The 18,556-nt window shown below is 40.5% G+C and overlaps 1 protein-coding gene across 4 annotated transcripts in view; it reads left to right on the forward strand.

Annotated features, from left to right (window-relative positions):
• Positions 1-18,556, forward strand: part of PARG (poly(ADP-ribose) glycohydrolase) — a 246,362-nt gene that overhangs the window by 137,240 nt on the left and 90,566 nt on the right. For all 4 annotated transcript variants that reach the window (XM_089680048.1, XM_089680049.1, XM_089680050.1 and 1 more), the window contains one exon: positions 12,060-12,220. In XM_089680048.1, the coding sequence (XP_089536174.1) occupies positions 12,060-12,220 (161 nt within the window). The remainder of the gene's footprint in view (positions 1-12,059; positions 12,221-18,556) is intronic.

Here is an 18,556-nt window from a genome sequence, read left to right on the forward strand (position 1 = left end):
AAACTGAACAGAAGCCCAATTGCCCAAATTATGATTACATGTTAACATTTACAGGTAATTACATTAGAGATTGTTTGTTTATCCAGGAAATATCCAATTGCCTTCTGGGTTATAAAAATAATTTTTTTTCCCCCATGCTGGAGAAAATTTGAAATTTTTTTTTGCCTTCCTCTGGATCTGTTGTCAGTACACAGGGTTGTGGAAATTTTTTTTAAAAAACGACTTGTCCAAGGACTAAATTGGGGCCCCAATCTATTTGTCCAGGGACTAAATTGGGACCCCAATCTACTTGTCCAGATAAAAAATTAATTTAAACCAAAACCGTATTTAAATCCGAGGTGATTTTAGGAATGTCTGGGGCTTTTACAATCAAAAGGGGCTTTTTGGCGACTTAAACATGTAGTAATTTTAACATTACTCTGTTTATCTCCTCCTCCCCTCCCTCCCTGCCTGTCTGCAGCACTGCACCCGGGAACTAGCAGGGAGGGGAGAGACCTTGCAAAGTAATGAGCACCGATTGGCTGCTCATCAGGAAAGGGCAGTGTCCTACTTATCCCTTTATCCCTTTCGCTGCCAGATCTGTTTTTGTGGGTTTTTTTGCACAATAAAAAATAATTTTAGGCCTGAAGATTGCACAAAACCCCCAAACATTATATATTTTCCAAAAGCAGAGACCCTAGAGAATAACATACGGGTAGTTCCAGTACCGCAAAACTTCAGTAGAAAATACAAGTAAGTTAATTTTAGGACACAAGAAAAGCAAATTACCCTATTTTTTGTAAAATATAAGAGACAAGGTTGCACCGAATAAATGGATATCCAACATGTCAAACCTTAAATTTGCTTGCACCTCTGAAAGTGTAAACATCTTCAAAATAGGCTCCACACCTAGATTTTTCTAACTTTTGCATACTTCGCCAACTGCTGTCCCCAAGACATTCCTCAGCAAACACCGCTACTAACCTTTTTCGAACCCATTGAAGGAATGGATGCTCTAGATACGCTTCTCTATCACCTAGACTCAACATTGCCAAAAATAATAGTTGATTGGTTCCACAACAAATTCTCCAAGCTGTGGGTGACATTAGAACAATGTTTAGCTTCTCTTGACCTTGGAGCACTACCATGGATTGAGACTGTAAGAGATGAATCTGTTTACCACCTTTTGAACAGGTGGTATAGATGCCCCTTCACAATGTATATCTCTGTTTTTGACACATGCTTGTGATGCCAAAAGGATATAGGTACTATGACACACAAACGTTGGGCATGCCCTCTCGCTAAGCAGTGCTGGAAATCTATTTTATCTCTTTACCACCGAGTTACAGAATCCTGTTTAAGCCCCAGACTATCTTAGTATCTATTCTACCTGGTACCATCAAATCCAAAAAAAAAATGGTCATTCCCTTATGGCAGCCAGAGCAGTCATTCCTCACCACTGGTAAACCCACCGTCTTTACCTGTTTAGGTCATGGTACAAGATTCAGTCAAGTGAATGGAATATTTGGTCGCCCAAGCTCATAATAAACAAAAACACTATACGATCATATGGTTTAAGGACTCTCAAGAATTTCTAAACCTCCTCTGTATATATGGGGCACAATGAAACAGTAGTGGTATGTGTCCCTATACCATCACACTTTCATCTCCTACCTTAGTTAACTATTCTTGCAACATCTATCCAACCCAGATCCTGCCTATCCCTCTCCCATCATTTACAAAACTTGAAAAAGCTGTCATTTATTCCAGCAACCAATTAGAAGTTCACCTATGACTTAATACCTATATTACAGGGGTAGGCAACCTTAAAGAGGTAAAGATCTACCTGAACAACATGGCAGAAGTCAAAGTTCACCAGGAACAGTGTCGGTCAGTGTCACCTCCTCACACCGGATTGAAACCTCTAATTGCCGTACTATCGTGTCACAATCACATGCATTGCAATCATGAGTTTAAATCAGGTGGTTAGGAGGCACCCACATATTGCCTCCTCACCACCTGTCAAACTCGGATCGCTTTGCAGAGAAGCAGCAGTGCCTGCTGCACTTGTGAATGAACCCTTGGTTGCATCTGCCCGAACTCTTGGGGCTCGTGCACATGTTAAGCTGGGGGGAGGAAGGAGGGGGGTTATAAAATTCTGCGGTTGAGTCACAGCAGCCAAAGGTGTACACATGCCGCAGCAGACATTACACCCCTTGTTACTTTTGGTGGTTGCTACCACCTGTCAATCGAGACCCATTCAAGTAAATGGGGCTACTCTGCAGGTGCACCGCAAGTGCATGATTCTGCAGGATCCAATGTGTGAGAGGAGGCAGGTGGTGAGAAAGCAACACACCACTGGCTGTCTAACCCCTTGTTTGCTGTACTACACAAGTTTGCAGGGCACTTGCAAAGCTGCCTTATTCACTTGAATGGGTCATGCTTGGAAGGTGCTACACCCACCAACCATGACAGGGCATTGGAGCCAGCACTACAGAGGAGACATCAACTGTGCGGCTCTTGCTCCCTGCTACAGCTCCAAGTTTACAAGTAGTCTCTCTGCATTTTACTCTGTTATATGCTGTTGGCTGGTGGGTCAGTAAGCCCAGATCGTGATCTACCAGTCACCTGGCTAATCTACTATGCATTTTCCGCAATGTTTTGTGAAAACGCACAGCAGTCCATTTAACATTTTTTCCTATGGGACAGGTTCACATATCCATGTTTTTCATCCGGTGCGTTTTTTTTGGAAAGTGTCAGAAACATTTTTAAATCCAAAACGTTGCGTTTTTGGTTCTATAGACTTCAATGGAGACACTGAAGAAAAGCATGTCGTGTGTTTTTGATGCGTTTTTGCCGTTTTAATCTGCCTACCAACAAGGAAAAAAACGCATCAAAAATGCATGCACAAAAACACAAAACACACTGCAGAAACGGATCAAATGCAAACTGCATAGGTATGAACCTAGACTTAAGCAGTATCCCAAAAGCAAGCATTTAATATATTGCACCTTACCAATTCTTGTATGTGATGGCTGCATTAGTTTTTTTAGGCTTTCTTTTCACCTGTTGATCCTGCCAGTGATTCTGTTTTTTAACAGAACAAGCTCTCCTGCAAATGTAGCCGTTGGAGGTTGAGACTAACTATTTACCACTGGCAGAGCTGTTTACAGTAATCTGCTTTTATTTACTTGTGTAAAATTTATCTCAAAAGGGAAAAAAATGTTTGCTGTAACTTGTTTTAAGTTGTGAGCAGGAGTGTAGCAAAATCTACTAGTACATCTAGTACTTCTGTCCCTTCAGACTGACAGTGTTGCTATCTAAAGTTGCCCCTTGTGCTCTTTCATTCAGAGTTGGGGCACTCTAATACAGGAGGTGTGTTACTGACCAGATCACGAAAGGAACACAAAAGGAAAAAAGCCTAAAAAAGTATTCTAATGCAGCCACCACTTTGAAGGATTGGTTAACTGCAATATATTACATTTTTGTTTTTGTGTTTAATACCACTTTTATGCTGCATTTCAGACCACTGTATACATCTGAAGTTTCATGGATGTACACTTGTTACCAAACATACTTGACTGTTATCAATTTCATTGTATGAAGAAAGGCATTGCATTCTATATCAGAAGATGTTTTTTTTGCCTTTTAAAAAGTATAAAACTAAAATCTTAGTATTATAAGGAGTATGTGCATAAGGAACCTTTCATAGAGGCAGACAGAGAGCAAAGTTGACAGATTCCTGATTTAGTCTAACCAGTGATTTCCAGCACAGATAATGACGTCTTTAGACATTGGTGCGCACATGATGACCTTTATTAGTACAAGTGCTACACTGGTCAGTTGTGTATTACCCCACAAACTTTATAAAAAAAGTTTAGAAAACATATTCCACTTTAACTGTAGAGCTTAACTGCTACCGTCATCTTTTGCTTCGTGTTTAATACTGCTCTGATATTGATAGCTTTTGTTCATATATACTGTATAGGTTTACACTTCCTTGAAAAATGACTACACTTAAAAGGAGTAAATAATAAAACCGTTTTCCTTTCTTTGTTTTAGTTAAGTATATATCACAAAATATCTTCACATTTTAAGAGCCTAATTTCTATTCCTTTGTACAACATTCATGCAAATGCCTTCCCATATTTCACTGTTAATATACATATTTATATTTGCTTATTCAAATCATTTCTGTCAGAATGGGGGAAAACAGACAATTAGGAAGTTGGAGAATTTGTTGGCACAGCATCTAATTCAGAGATCACCCGAGTAATTTTTCTCCTGCCTGACACAAGCTAATGAAGCATGAGACCTTTTTGTGATTTAGGTTACCATTTCACTGCTGGAGTTACTGTCTTGTCAGAATACTGTCTGCTGTTTTGTCTGTTTGTTATCTGCTATATTTTGACACATGGAGAAAAACTCATCAGGTATGAACTCCATGCTATTGTAGGCACTCGGGTTACACTCGAAAGAGCATACGGTGTTACTGAATTACTGTTGTCGGCAGAAAGTCTGAACTGAAAGTATCTTAACAAAGCTTATATATTTAAACTCATAAAAAAAGAAAATAAAGTGTTGCTTATAACAACCAATCAAATATTACCAGATTTACATAATATGCATGATCCAGGTACCAATAGTATACAACCAGTGCTTCTCCTTCAATCACATTGAAGAGCCTTGTTAGCTTTTGAGTTGAAATGACTGGCTTCGTAGTTCTTTGTTAGTCTGTTCACTCTAACATACACAATATGGCCAAAAGTTTTTGAACACCTGGCCATCACAACTACAGTATATCAGTTTAATAGACATTCCATGCTGAAAACCATGAACATCATTATAATGGAGTTGGTTCCCCTCTATAACAGCCTTTACTTTTCTGGGAAGGTTTTCCAGAAAATTGTTGTGTGTGTCTGTGGGAATTTGTGCCTGCAACTGCAACCCAAAACCCACTTATTTATTGCAAAGTGCCAACACCGCAATTAAATCTGAATACTGAGGTTTAAGTTTACAAAAAACAACCCATACATTAACATCTTTTGTCTTAAAAACAAAATCACAGAGCATCCACTGACCACCAGCACAAGGGGGCAAAGTTCCACTGACCACCAGCACAAGCTAAAATCTGTATTAAATCTCAAAGCCTGTCCAATATATTTATCCTTGGCAACGCACTGACCGGCCATGCGAAAGCTCCGAGGCATCGCAGCTAACGAGTTGTGGCTCGGGACGATGCGGCCTGGCACCGCTGCTCCTTTCTGAGCATGCGCATGGCCCTATGTGCGCTGTTATCCGATGCTTGGCTGCCGGGGTGACTTGGCTCGTGTGCCGACAGAGGGGGTTTTGAGTGCCCGCTGTGGCACGCATGCCATAGGTTCGCCACCACTGATGTAAAGAGAGATGCGCATGGGATGTAAGAGACAAGACCTAGAGAGCAGCAGGTTTTGGGATGAGCAGAGAGGTCGGTTTGATTGATGTTTTGGTTGACATATAGGTTGGTAATGTAGCTTAGGGCAGAGTTGTGAATGGCTTTGTATGTTGTATTTTTTTAATTTAATTTGTTTGGCAGTCAGAAGCCAGTCGTGGGATTGGCGGAGAGGGGTGGCAGACACTAAACAGTAAGGTAGATGAGTCTGGCAGCAGCATTCATGATAGACTGAAGGGGAATAGCCTACGAAGAGGTATGCTTATGAGAAGGGAGTTTCAATAGTCAAGGCGAATAACAAGGAATTGAATTGAGAAGCTTGGTGTTTTCATTACCTGAATGGCAAATTTTAGAGATGTTACGGAGGTGACGTCTACAAGATTTGGACAGCGATTGGATTTGGCGCTAAGAGGAGAGATCGGAGTCCAGGATTACACCTAGTTACACCCATGAGGGTAGGGACTGATATTGATCTTTATGGAAAAGGGGGAGGAGGGGCAGTTTTTTTTTTTTTTTTGGAGGATTTGATTTGAGGAAGGGGTGTGCCAGCCATGTTGATATGTCAGTTAGCAATGTGAAAGACAATTGAAGGCATGAGATGAGGAGTAGAGATATAGATTTGGGTGTCGTCAATGTAGAGAGGTTATTGGAATCCATGGAAGGTTATCAAATGACCAAGAGAGGAGGTGACGATAGAGAAGCCTTGGGGACCCCTACAGAAAAGAAGTGGAGAGGAGGAGGCAGAATTGTAGGTGACACTGAAGGAGCGCTGGGATAGATGGGAGGAGAACCAGAAATGACTTGGCTTGCAGTCAGATTTCTAATTTAAAGGTGTTCAATAGAGCTGAGGTCAGAGCTTTGTAGGCCACTCAAATTCATCATTACACGATGGTAAACTTGTCAGACCAGAGTTATGCTGGAACAAGGCCTTGCGCAAGCTGTTTCCACAAGGTTTGAAGGATACACTTGTTGAAAATACAGTTAGGTCCATATGTATTTGGACACGGGCACAATTTTAGATTTTTTTTAGGTATTTACCAAAACATATTCAAGCTATAGTTCTATAATGGATATGGGCTGGAAGTGCGCACTCTCAGGTTTAATTTGAGGGTATGTACATCCAAATTGGAGGAAGGGTTTAGGAATTACAGCTCTTAAGAGTAGCCATTCCCCCCTTTTTCAAGGGACCGAAAGTAATTGGACAACTGAATAAAATGTTAATTTTTAATATTTTGTTGAGAATCCTTTACTGACAATGACTGTCTGAAGTCTGGAAACCCATGGTTTTCACGACCCTCCCAGATAGTGTTAGATTGCCTGTCAGTACTCCAATAATCAATTTTAACCCCTTGATTGCCATACACAATAAACCTCCATTGCTAGTATAGTGTCTGAACGGATCAATATCTTTGATCAGATCAGCACTATATCAGCGTCTACATTAGTATAGTGTCCCCAAAAACACAGCGTTAGCAGGATCAGCCCTGGCACCTGCCAGCACTTGCGATTAGCCCCTACTCTTACCCCCCCCCCCTTCTCCCTCAGCAAGTGCAGTGTCAGTAGGTCACTGTCACTTGATACATTGCACACAAAACCTGTTCTGTTTGCAGAATCAGGCCTGATCTCTGTTAGCACTTGCCAGTAAATGTTGATGACTCTCATATGCAGCAGAGTGCCAGTACTAGTGCTGCTGTACCTTTTGGTGAACTGTCGAGCACCAGTGGCCTAGTACATCCTGGTCTTTCACATACCAGCACTGCAGTATCACTTGGTGACGTGGCAAGTCCCATAAGTGCAGTACAAGCTGGTGCGGTGGCGAGCACAAGTATTGTCCCACAGCCACCAAGAATTTGCACACAGGCCCGTAGAGCCCCTAGTATCCTTCCGGATGTGCTTGCAAATCCCAATTGGCAGCTCACAAATTCTGCAGCACCTGTACATCCCCCATTCACTGCCCAACCCGGAATTCAGGTAAAAACAGCAAATTTAACTACTCCCCTTGATTTTTTTTGGAGCTGTTTTTCACGAAAGATCTGTATGCATTGATTGTGGATCAATGGTTTTTTTTTTCAAAACTTTTTTTTTTTACAGTGTCAAAAAAAGCGCACAGGTGATCAAATACCACCAAAAGAAAGCTCTATTTGTGTGAAAAAAATGCCTAAATTTCATGTAAATTGCATGACCTCACAATTGTCAGTTAAACTAGTGCAGCGCTGTATAGCAAAAAAAAAAAGGCGCAAATTGCAGTATCTATACCATAGTTTGTAGACACTATAACTTTTCCACAAAGCAATCAATACACACTTATTGGGATTTTTTTTTTTTACCAAAAACATGTAGCAGAACACATTTTGGCCAAAATTTAGATTTAGAGTTTACTATATAAAGTAAAAAATAACATTTTTCTTAAGTTTTGGTCTTTTTTTTGTTTATAGTGTGAAAAATAAAAAGCGCACTTGTGATCAAATACCACCGAAAGAAACCTCTATTTGTGTGAAAAAAAGGATGCAAACTTTGTTTGAGTACAGTATTGCATGACCGCGCAATTATCAGTTGAAATAGTGCAGCACAGAGTAGCAAAAACAGGCCTGGTCATTAAGGGGGGTAAATCCTCTGGAGGGCAAGTGATTAAAGCATCACATTGAGATTTTTGAGTACCATAGTTTGTTGCCATTCCGTAAGCATGCGCAATTTTAAAGTGTGACATATTTAGGTATCAACTGGGTGTAACATCATCTTTTACCAAACAATTGGGTTCTGCACAAATACTGTGTGACATAAAAAAATTGCAACAACCACCATTTTATTGTTTAGAACCTCTACTTAAAAAATATATAATGTTTAGGGGATCTAAGTAATTTTCTAGCCAAAAACTGATTTTTACATGTAGCAGAGGAAAGTCAGAACTGGTCTGTGGCCAAGTGGTTAATTTATAGGCTACCTGGACTGAAGACAAAGTGTCCTGCAGACTAAGAAAATATTTGATTTATTTCTACAGTGTTCTTACAAGCACATTTACACAAACATTAGGCCTGCTCAAACAGAATGTCATACTTTGTATCCATCTGGTCTGCCACATTTCTCCTCTAGTGGGTGCTACTGTTCTTCTGGTTGGCTTACAAGTCTGTGCTCTGTTAGACAGGATGCATCCTAATACTAGTTTCTGCTGCTTCAGATGATTCACAGCTGCAATCTTAGTCACAGAAAATGGATTGTACAAGACTTAAACAATGAATATTGTTACAATTAGAAGTTTGAATTCAAATATTATGCTTCTATTTGCTGCAGCAAAATCGTCTTCTACTCATTACTATTTAGGTGTTAGTTGCCCACTGCAGAGTTGTCTGTTTGGCCATCTACTTGTCAAGGTAAATACCCCATGAAATGTTTCCACATTTTGCCATATTGCAACCAAAAACGTAAATGTATTTTATTGGATTTTTGGGATATTTTTTTTATAACCTAACCCTGCTTTAAACTTCTCCAACTTTATCCCTGACCTGTCTGTGTTCCTTGGCTTTCATGATGCTGCTTGTTCACTAATGCTCTCTAACAAACCTCTGAGGGTTTCACAGAACAGCTGTATTTATCATGAGATTAAATTACACACAGGTGGACTCTATTTACTAATTTGTGTTGGTCTATCCCAATAAAATAAATTTACGTTTTTGGTTGTAACATGACAATGTGGTAAATTTGGGCAATGGAGATCCTTCTTTTCAGCATCCTGCCTGTAACTAGGCTCCCCTCACTGGGGCCCCCTCCCAGACGCCACACCCCAGCCTTCTCTCAATCCATGTTCCACCCGACACGAACTCCCCAGGCTCTGCCACATTTAACGTTCGCCCTTTCTACCCTCTTTCCCTCCTCTCTCTCCCTCCTCTCTCTCCCTCCTCTCTCTCCCTCCTCTCTCTTCTCTCCTTCTCTCTTCTGCCCTTTCCTACTTTCTGTTCTCTCCTTTTTTTCTTCCTTTCTTCTCTCTTCTCCTTCCTTTTTTTCTCTTCTCCTTCCTTTTCTTCTCTCTTTTTCTTCTCCTTCCTTTTCTTCTCTCTTTTTCTTCTCCTTCCTTTTCTTCTCTCTTTCTCTTCTCCTTCCTTTTCTTCTCTCTTCCTCTTCTCCTTCCTTTTCTTCTCTCTTTCTCTTCTCCTTCCCTTTTCTTCTCTCTTTCTCTTCTCCTTCCTTTTTCTTCTCTCTCTTTCTCTTCTCCTTCCTTTTTCTTCTCTCTCTTTCTCTTCTCCTTCCTTTTTCTTCTCTCTCTTTCTCTTCTCCTTCCTTTTTCTTCTCTCTCTTTCTCTTCTCCTTCCTTTTTCTTCTCTCTCTTTCTCTTCTCCTTCCTTTTTCTTCTCTCTCTTTCTCTTCTCCTTCCTTTTTCTTCTCTCTCTTTCTCTTCTCCTTCCTTTTTCTTCTCTCTCTTTCTCTTCTCCTTCCTTTTTCTTCTCTCTCTTTCTCTTCTCCTTCCCTTTTCTTCTCTCTCTTTCTCTTCTCCTTCCTTTTTCTTCTCTCTCTTTCTCTTCTCCTTCCTTTTTCTTCTCTCCATTGCTGCCAAGTATTTTCAGCGGTACCATGACCAGGATTCCTGCACTGAGATAAAAATAAAGTGACAATCAAATTATTTATATTCTATACCTCCAACTGACACCAATGGTGAGGCACTCAAACTGACACCAACAATAGGACACTATTCTTTCCACTGACACCAGCAATGTGGCACTATTCTTCCCCCTAATACCAAAGATATATTGTTTACTTCCACTAACACCAGGACAATTTAAACTCCCAACGGTCTCCAAAGTCTGAAGGACAGTAAACTGGCCCTTTGTTTAGAAAGTTTGGAGACTCCTGCTCTAGTCCATGGGTGCTCAATCTGTGGCCTGTGGAAATCAAAAGAGAAGAAGTTGGCACTCGGAGTAGCATCCAACATTGGTTATCCGGTTTACCTCTGATGTGGTCTGCAACTTTATGCTCTGGGATGGCAAGCCCAGATCACTGCTTGTCAACCCACCATCTCACAGCATTAGAGTGCATAGAGCCAGCACCAGTAGCAGAGGAAGCAAGCGGCCAAGTCGATTCTTTCTCTGTAGCGCCGGCTCCTGTCCCAAGCAGAGTGATACTAAGTGCACTTTGTCTGGGACCTGTCTAGCAATGCCAGCAGAAGCTGGAAGAGAAAAAGGTCAGTTTATTAAACATCACATAGTTTTGCAATGGGCATGATAGCACGTTTAAAAAAGGGATGTTAGGCTGTTTTCACACTGATGTGTAGGTGCAGCCCAGTGCACCTGCGACATTCCTGCGAGTTAGCTGCATTGAGCCATATACTTTTATTATATCCTGCAGACTTTGTGCACTTTCTGAAAGTGCACCAAAACTCTTGAATGAAGAAATAATGTTTATTATGCTATTCAAAAAAAAAATTGGAAATTCTGATCCATTTCATTTCATTGTGGCCCATGACTGTTTGCCAAATCACTTCAGTATCTCTTGCTCTTCAAAAGGTTGAGCACCCCTGCTCTAGTGTGATAAACCTACAAATTCTGTAATGGAGATAAATGAACAGGTCAGCCAGTGTCTAATCGGAGCACCGATAGTGAATGATCTACTCTAAACACAATTGATTTTTTTTTTTTCCATTCACTGTTTTTTGTTTTTTTTTTTTTTCTATTATCTGGTTCAGAAATATTGACAAAATCTGTTCACCAGATATATTTTTAATGCTTTTTGGGGAAGAGATGAGAAGGATATAATAAGTGTGTGTTTTCCATTGTTCCAGTAGATGGTGACCATCTACTGAATGAAGCAGCGGATGCACAGTCCTGAGTGAAATATATTACCTTACCTGCTATGCAGAAAAGATTTTTTAGTCTGCCTTAAACATGTAATCTGTTATTACAGCACACGACTTGTTAGATGTCTATTGAATAACTGACTGAATAATTTTCTTTGTGGTTTTGTAGATTATAATGGTCATTATAAAAATGTTGCTGCTTTACGAATCATTCCTTTATATAGATTGGACCCTGCTTGATAAATAAGACCCAAAATACAAGATTCAACCAAAACTTATCTTCTATATAGGGAAGAAAAGGAATGCTGTAGTTCTACAGATGACCAGCAGAGGGCAATGCAAATCCACTTTTCTCTTTTTGAATATCCACTTTCTGCCTTTTAGTCAAACAGTACAGTACTAGATTTTCCAAAGTTGTTTTAGAATTTGTGCTGCAAATTACATGTTCTCTAGATTTTTTTGAAGGAAAAAAAATGCTTTAAAAATAATAAATTATAAAGTGTTCTATAATGAATTAAAATTATATTTTTATTTATTCTTGAAATACACACAGGGCATGTTCCCTGTACTAAACTGACATTGTTATGCAATAAAATATCTAAGCTTTAATTTACATTTATTGCAATGGTCTTGGCTGCAATCAATAACTCCAAGGTTTTGTATTATTTTATTGATTGTCAGTCTCTAATATGTCAAGTTAAACCCCCTTGATTAATTATGCAGATAAATGGCACTCCGTTTGAACTGGCCTGTTAATTTAGGCACCAACTACAAGTAGTAGTACATTATTCTTGCTGTGATTTGGTGGTTTGTTTTGGCACATTGCTAAATTAATGATTTTCCTGTTTTTTGTTTTTTCTGTTGCAGCCTATCCCATTGCTGAAGAAAAAAATGAATCATAAAATCACCATGTCGCAAGAGCAAATCTCTTGTCTCCTGGCCAACGCATTCTTCTGCACCTACCCTCGCCGCAATGCTAGGATGGGGAAGTCGGAGTATTGTACATACCCAGACATAAACTTTACCAGGTAGTAATTTTACCTAAAGCGTGAAAAGGGGATGCTTGCATTTATATGTTGTTCCTTAAAGTAGACGTAAAGTATATAATTATTTTTTTTTTTAGTGCAAACACTCTGTAATATTTAAAAGTACTATACACTTTGTAATTGCAAGTTAAAAATTGTGCAATCATCCAGACATGCTTGTCTGATTTACCATTTGAATTCTCCATATTTTATTATACGGATATTTATTTTAACCCACCATTCCTAGTCTTCAGCATTAATGGGAGGTAATTCCTTCATGAGATGCTCTCTGTAAGAAAATTTTTTTCTTTGTCTGGAGCTGGACACATAATAGGGCAGTTTTAATGTCGGGTTCAATCCCTCCTCTCCCCTGCTATTTTCCCAGACAGTTTTTACGTGTATTTAAATAATGCATATGGCAACAAAAGGAAAATCCAAACCATGACTGGTTGTGTACTGTGATGGTCACTGCCCGTTGTGTAAATATAGGAGCGTAATGACCTATTGAAGCTGGTCTTAATATGATTTTTTTTTTTTCTTTCAGCCAGCAAGCTGAATGGAAAATAAAATAACTAAATGCTCTTGCTCCACCCATATAAATAAGGATGGAGGAATCCACCCTGCCAGGACATTGTATTCTGCTGCTGGTGTCAGAATACACTGATATGCAGCCAACTGATTTCCAGCATGTCCCTCAGTGTGTGGCCATCTTCACTCAACAGAAGTTGATCATTTGGTTGACTGTCTAGTGGGAACGGCCACAGCAGATCAAAACTGGGATGATCATTGCTAAACCAAACGAATTTTAATTCGTATATTGCCAAATTAAGGCCCCTTTCATACAGCCAATTCTGATCAAATACACTTGTCGGTGTTTGAGAAAAGCTTCATTAGGCAGTTCATTCATCTCTATGGACTAGCGGGTATGAACAGATGTGTCTGTTTACACCCACCTACCTCTAATATGGTCTGCTAAAAACAAACGAAAGGGGATGTGTTCTCCTCCATCTAGGTGGATCGGGGGGGCCATATGGCGTAAACAGATAGCTGGTCCGTTTATATCTGGCTGCCCATAGACCAGAGAGGGCTTTGTCCATGTCCGCTTTGCATAAACTGAGTGAATATGGACCTGTCATCTGCCTGATCTACTCCTATCAGTGGGCAGAGCCCCTGCTGAGCTCTGTGTGAAAGGGGCCTAAGAGGGAGGTGTGGAAAGTCTATGAGTTCTGAGCGGTTCAGGTAGCAGAGCTGAAGCCAAAAGGTCATAGAGACAATGGCAATAATTTTGGGTCAGTGGCTTAGCAGGCATTGCCCATTTTTATTCCAAATTACACTTTGAAAAAAAAAAAAAATTTTGTAAGTTTTCCCAGTAAATATACTTTATCACACAACAGTTGCCCAGAATTGTACATAACATATTTATCTGGTTGATCTAATCACGTACAGAGTATGCAGCTTCTTTAACCACATTCCGCCCACCCTATAGTACAATGACGGGCGCAAGGTGGTTCTCTCATTCTGATAGGACGTCATATGACGTCCTTCCATTCTGACCCATTCTCAGCGTGACAGTTCGAGAAGAGCGAAATGCCGATAACCGGCATTTCTGTGTTTACATGTGATCAGCTGTGATTGGACACAGCTGATCACATGACCGAGCTGACATCTTCGGCTCTTTCCGTGATCCGCTGTGTCCTAGGGACACAGTTCACCGGCGATCGCCGTGCTGCGCGGTCCCTGAGCCGCGCATGCGCGGTGAGAATAGAAGGACGTCATATGACGTCCTATCAGAACAAGAGAACCACCTTGCGCCCGTCATTGTACTATAGGGCAGGCGGAAGGTGGTTAAAGAAGCTGCATACTCTGTACGTGATTAGATCAACCAGATAAATTTGTTATGTACAATTCTGGATAACTGTTGTGTGATAAGGTATCTTTATAGTTCTATTCACGTCAACTGGGATGCAGCAGCTGCAAGGACAGATCTGACATCCATGTGAGTGTAGGTCCATGGCCCCAAACGTAGATAGTGTTCAGGATCAAACATGGATGTTAAGTTGAGAGCAGTGGCTGTCTTGATGCAGCCGCTGCATCCCAATTGATATGGATGGGACTGCCTGCACAGGAATGCATGTAACACATGTGCATTCCCATGCAACCGCTGCGCCCCAATTGGCATCAATGGGACTGCTTGCATGGTGAAGCAAGAAACGCCTGTGCCTATTAACATGGCCTCAGCTGGGAGCAGCAAAAGTGAGTGGATATGTTGTGCTTTTGCCGCCTGCCAAACTCCCAGAAGTTGCAATAGGCAGTGAACGACAGGGTGATGTTGCCGTCATGCTTCAGAAGCAAGGGAAACGTGGATGCAAGTCTAAATCTACCCTTACTATGTTTTTTATTTTTTTTAACAACTTAATTTTTTTTTTTTTCTAGAGGTACGTTTTTATTAAATTTTCTTTTACATTGCTTACTTTTTTTTTTTTGGGGGGGGGGGGGAGCTTTGGAGAGACATCAGGGGTCTAAACAGACCTCTAATGGGTGTTTTTTTTTTTTGTTTTTTTTTTTTTCAGCCCCGCACGTCTCCTCAATAATGCAATCGCGAGTGCGGTAACCGCATGTCCAAAAGACCATGCAGTTTCCCTGTGGATGCATTTGGAAAAGGTGCATGCACTTTTTTTTTTTTTTAATTTTTATTTTTCTGCGTGAAACGATGGAAGGGGCAGCCCATTCAATTGAAAGGGCTGCCGTACCTGCTCAATATATATTTTTTTTTTTTAGTTTAATTTTATTTTTATTAATTAAAAATATTATTTATACACTATACTGCCAAAAGTATTGGGACACCCCTCCAAATCTTTGGATTCAGATGTTCCATTTACCTCCATGGCCACAGGTGTATGAAATCAAGCACCTAGGCATGCAGACTGCTATTGCAAACCTTTGCGAAAGAATGGGTCGCTCTCAGGAGCTCAGTGAATTCAAGCGTGGTATCGTGATATGTTGCCACCTGTGCAGTAAGTCTATCCGTGAAACTATCTTGCTACTAAATATTCCATGGTCAACTGTTAGGGGTATTATAATAAAATGGAAGCAACTGGGAACAGCAGCTGAACAATGACAGAGCAGGGTCAGCCGACTGTCTGCAGAGTCAATCGCTAAAGTCCTCCAAGCTTCGTGTGGGCTTCACATTACTACAACAGTGCATAGAGAGCTTCATGGAATGGGTTTCCATGGCAGAACGGCTGCATCCAAGCCTTACATCACCAAGTGCAATGCAAAGCGGCAGATACAGTGGTGTAAAGCACGCCGCCACTGGACTCTAGAGCAGTGGAGATGTGTTCTCTGGAGTGATGAATCACGCTTCTCTGCTGGCAATCTGATGGATGTGTCTGGGTTTGGCGGATGCCAGGAGAACGGTACCTGTCTCCTGCATTGTGCCAAGTGTAAAGTTTGGTGGAGGGGAGAATTATGGTGTGGGGTTGTGTTTCAGGGCTTGGGCTTACCCCTTAGTTCCAGTGTCCTTGTGAACAGCCTTCCCAGAAGAGTTAAAGCTGTTTTAGCTGCAAAGGCCGGGCCAACTCAATATTGAACCCTACGGACTATGACTGGGATGCCATTAAAGTTAATGTATGTGTAAAGGCATGCGTCCCAATACTTTTGCCAATAGTGTGTGTGTGTAAAAATGAGTCTACACACCCCTGTTAAAATGTCAGGTTTCTGTGATGTAAAAAAAATGAGACCAAGATAAAAAATTTCAGAACTTTTTCCATCTTTTTAATGTAACCTATAAACTGTATAACTCAGTTGAACGACAAACTGAAATATTTTAGTTGGAGGGAAGAAAAAATAAACTAAAATAATATGGTTGCATAATTGTGCTCACCCTTAAACTACTACATTGTCTATCAGCATGGCACATCTTGACTTGGCAATATTTGCCCACTCTTCCTTGCAAAACCACTCCAAATCTGTCAGATTGCGAGGGCATCTCCTCTTCAGATCACCCCACAGATTTTCCATCGGATTCAGGTCTGGGCTCTGGCTGGACCATTCCAAAACTTTAATTTTCTTCTGGTGAAGCCATTCCTTTATTGATTTGGATGTATGCTTTGGGTCGTTGTCATGCTGAAAGATGAAGTTCCTCTTCATGTTCTGCTTTCTAGCAGAAGCCTGAAGGTTTTTGTGCCAATATAGACTGGTATTTGGAAGTGTTCATAATTTCCTCTACCTTGACTAAGGCCCCAGTTCCAGCTTAAGAAAAACAGCCCCAAAGCATGATGCTGCCACCACCATGCTTCACTGTGGGTATGGTGTTTTTTTGGTGATGTGCAGTGTTGTTTTTGCGCCAAACATATCTTTTGGAATGATGGCCAAAAAGTTCAAACTTGGTTTTATCAGACCAGAACACATTTTCCCACATGCTTTTGGGAGACTTCAGATGTGTTTTTGCAAAATTTAGCCGGGCCTCGATGTTTTTCTTTGTAAGAAGAGGCTTCCGTTTTGCCACTCTACCCCATAGCACAAACATATGAAGAATACGGGAGATTGTTGTCACATGTACCACACAGCCAGTACTTTCCAGATATTCCTGCAGCTCCTTTAATGTTGCTGTAGGCCTCTTGGCAGCCTCCCAGACCAGTTTTCTTTTCGTCTTTTCATCAATTTTGGAGGGACGTCCAGTTCTTGGTAATGTCACTGTTGCTCCATATTTTCTCCACTTGATGACTGTCTTTACTGTGTTACATGGTATATCTAACGCCTTGGAATTTTCTTTTGTACCCTTCTCCTGACTGATATCTTTTAACAATGAGATCCCTCTGATGCTTTGGAAGCTCTCTGCGGACTATGGCTTTTGCTGTAGGATGCGACTAAGAAAATGTCAGGAAAGACCTACTAGAACAGCTGGACATTATTTGGGGTTAATCAGAGGCACTTTAAATGATGGCAGGTGTGTACTGACTCATTTTTAAAAATGGTTTTGAATGTGATTGCTTAATTCTGAACGCCGCTACATCCCTAGTTATGAGGGTGTGCACACTTATGCAACCGCATTATTTTAGTTTTTTATGTTTTGATGGTAAAACAAACGTTTAACAACTCACATATGAATAGTAGTAAGTAGGCTCATGAAGGGTTAAAAGTGCACAGCACCTGGTAGCTGGGTTCAGGAGACAGTGAGCAAAGGTGCCAGTTGGACAGCTCATTCCATGCGCCTGTTACCCCTTTGTTATAGCAGGAAAGGAATACAGGTCCTGACCAGCTAGAAGCAGTGCTGTAGGTCCATACGGAGTACGGACCTGGCAGTGAAATGGTTAAGCTATTTCTTTGTTCTGCATGGGTAAAGCATAAATTACCTTTGAAAAATAGGATTTATGTAAAAGTATATACACCGTATAAACCTATAGACTTCCACTTCTGACCTGAATATGCTATCTTCCTGGCTGTCTCACTTATGCATTAGCTTCAGTACTTTCTCAGTCTTTGTCCTGAAATAGAAATCCAGCAAGTGAAGTCAGAACTCTGCACTAATCTGCAAACTTGTTCTCCTATCAGTTATTATTCAAGTATTGAAGCCATTGGATCAGGATGATGCCATAGCATCCTACTTGTTTCTATCAGAATAGGTTTCCTTTAACAATCAATTCTCTCTACTACTGATGATCCAAGAGTAAAAATAAAATAGTCTGTTTTAAAACATTCATTATGACATATATGGTTAGGTGAATGTTGCTGTTTTTCACTAAACTCCATGCATCATCTGTAGTTATGCATTATATGTTTTCATTTCTGAGACCAGCAGTAGAAACTGCACACTGTTAGTGGTTGTGAATTAGAAAACTAATCAACCTATAGATTTTACTACTCCTCACAGTTGCAGTTTAGAAGCTGGTTCAATGCATTACTTAGTAATAAAATGTCAAAGTGATTTATAGGAGGCGTGGCATTGGCAGTCAGGTCTAGTTTTTCATAAAATAACATTGTAAATCCTTTGGAACCCAATTAGCAGAAATATAGGAAGGAATTTTTTCGAGAGCTGGGCAGGATCTACAGTTGTGTTCAAAATAATAGCTGTCAGACATCACTAACCTGATCAATCACTGTTTTTGGTAAAAATGATATTTCTACATGGCAAATAATTTACTAGCAGGTGTAGTAGAGTAATAGAAATCTAACAGACCCAACAGTCATGACATGCATGCTGCTGATTCTGTGTAATTGAATCACTAATAGAAAGGGGCATGTTCAAAATAATAGCAGTGTGGAGTTCTATTAGTGAGGTCATTCATTCTTTGAAAAACAGGTGGCAATTATTGCCCTTTTTTAAGGAAGGAAGGCAGC

This window comes from Staurois parvus, unplaced genomic scaffold (assembly GCF_062004578.1).
Source record: "Staurois parvus isolate SC_StPar_1 unplaced genomic scaffold, SC_StPar_1.0 ptg000234l, whole genome shotgun sequence".
Taxonomy (NCBI): Eukaryota; Metazoa; Chordata; class Amphibia; order Anura; family Ranidae; genus Staurois; species Staurois parvus.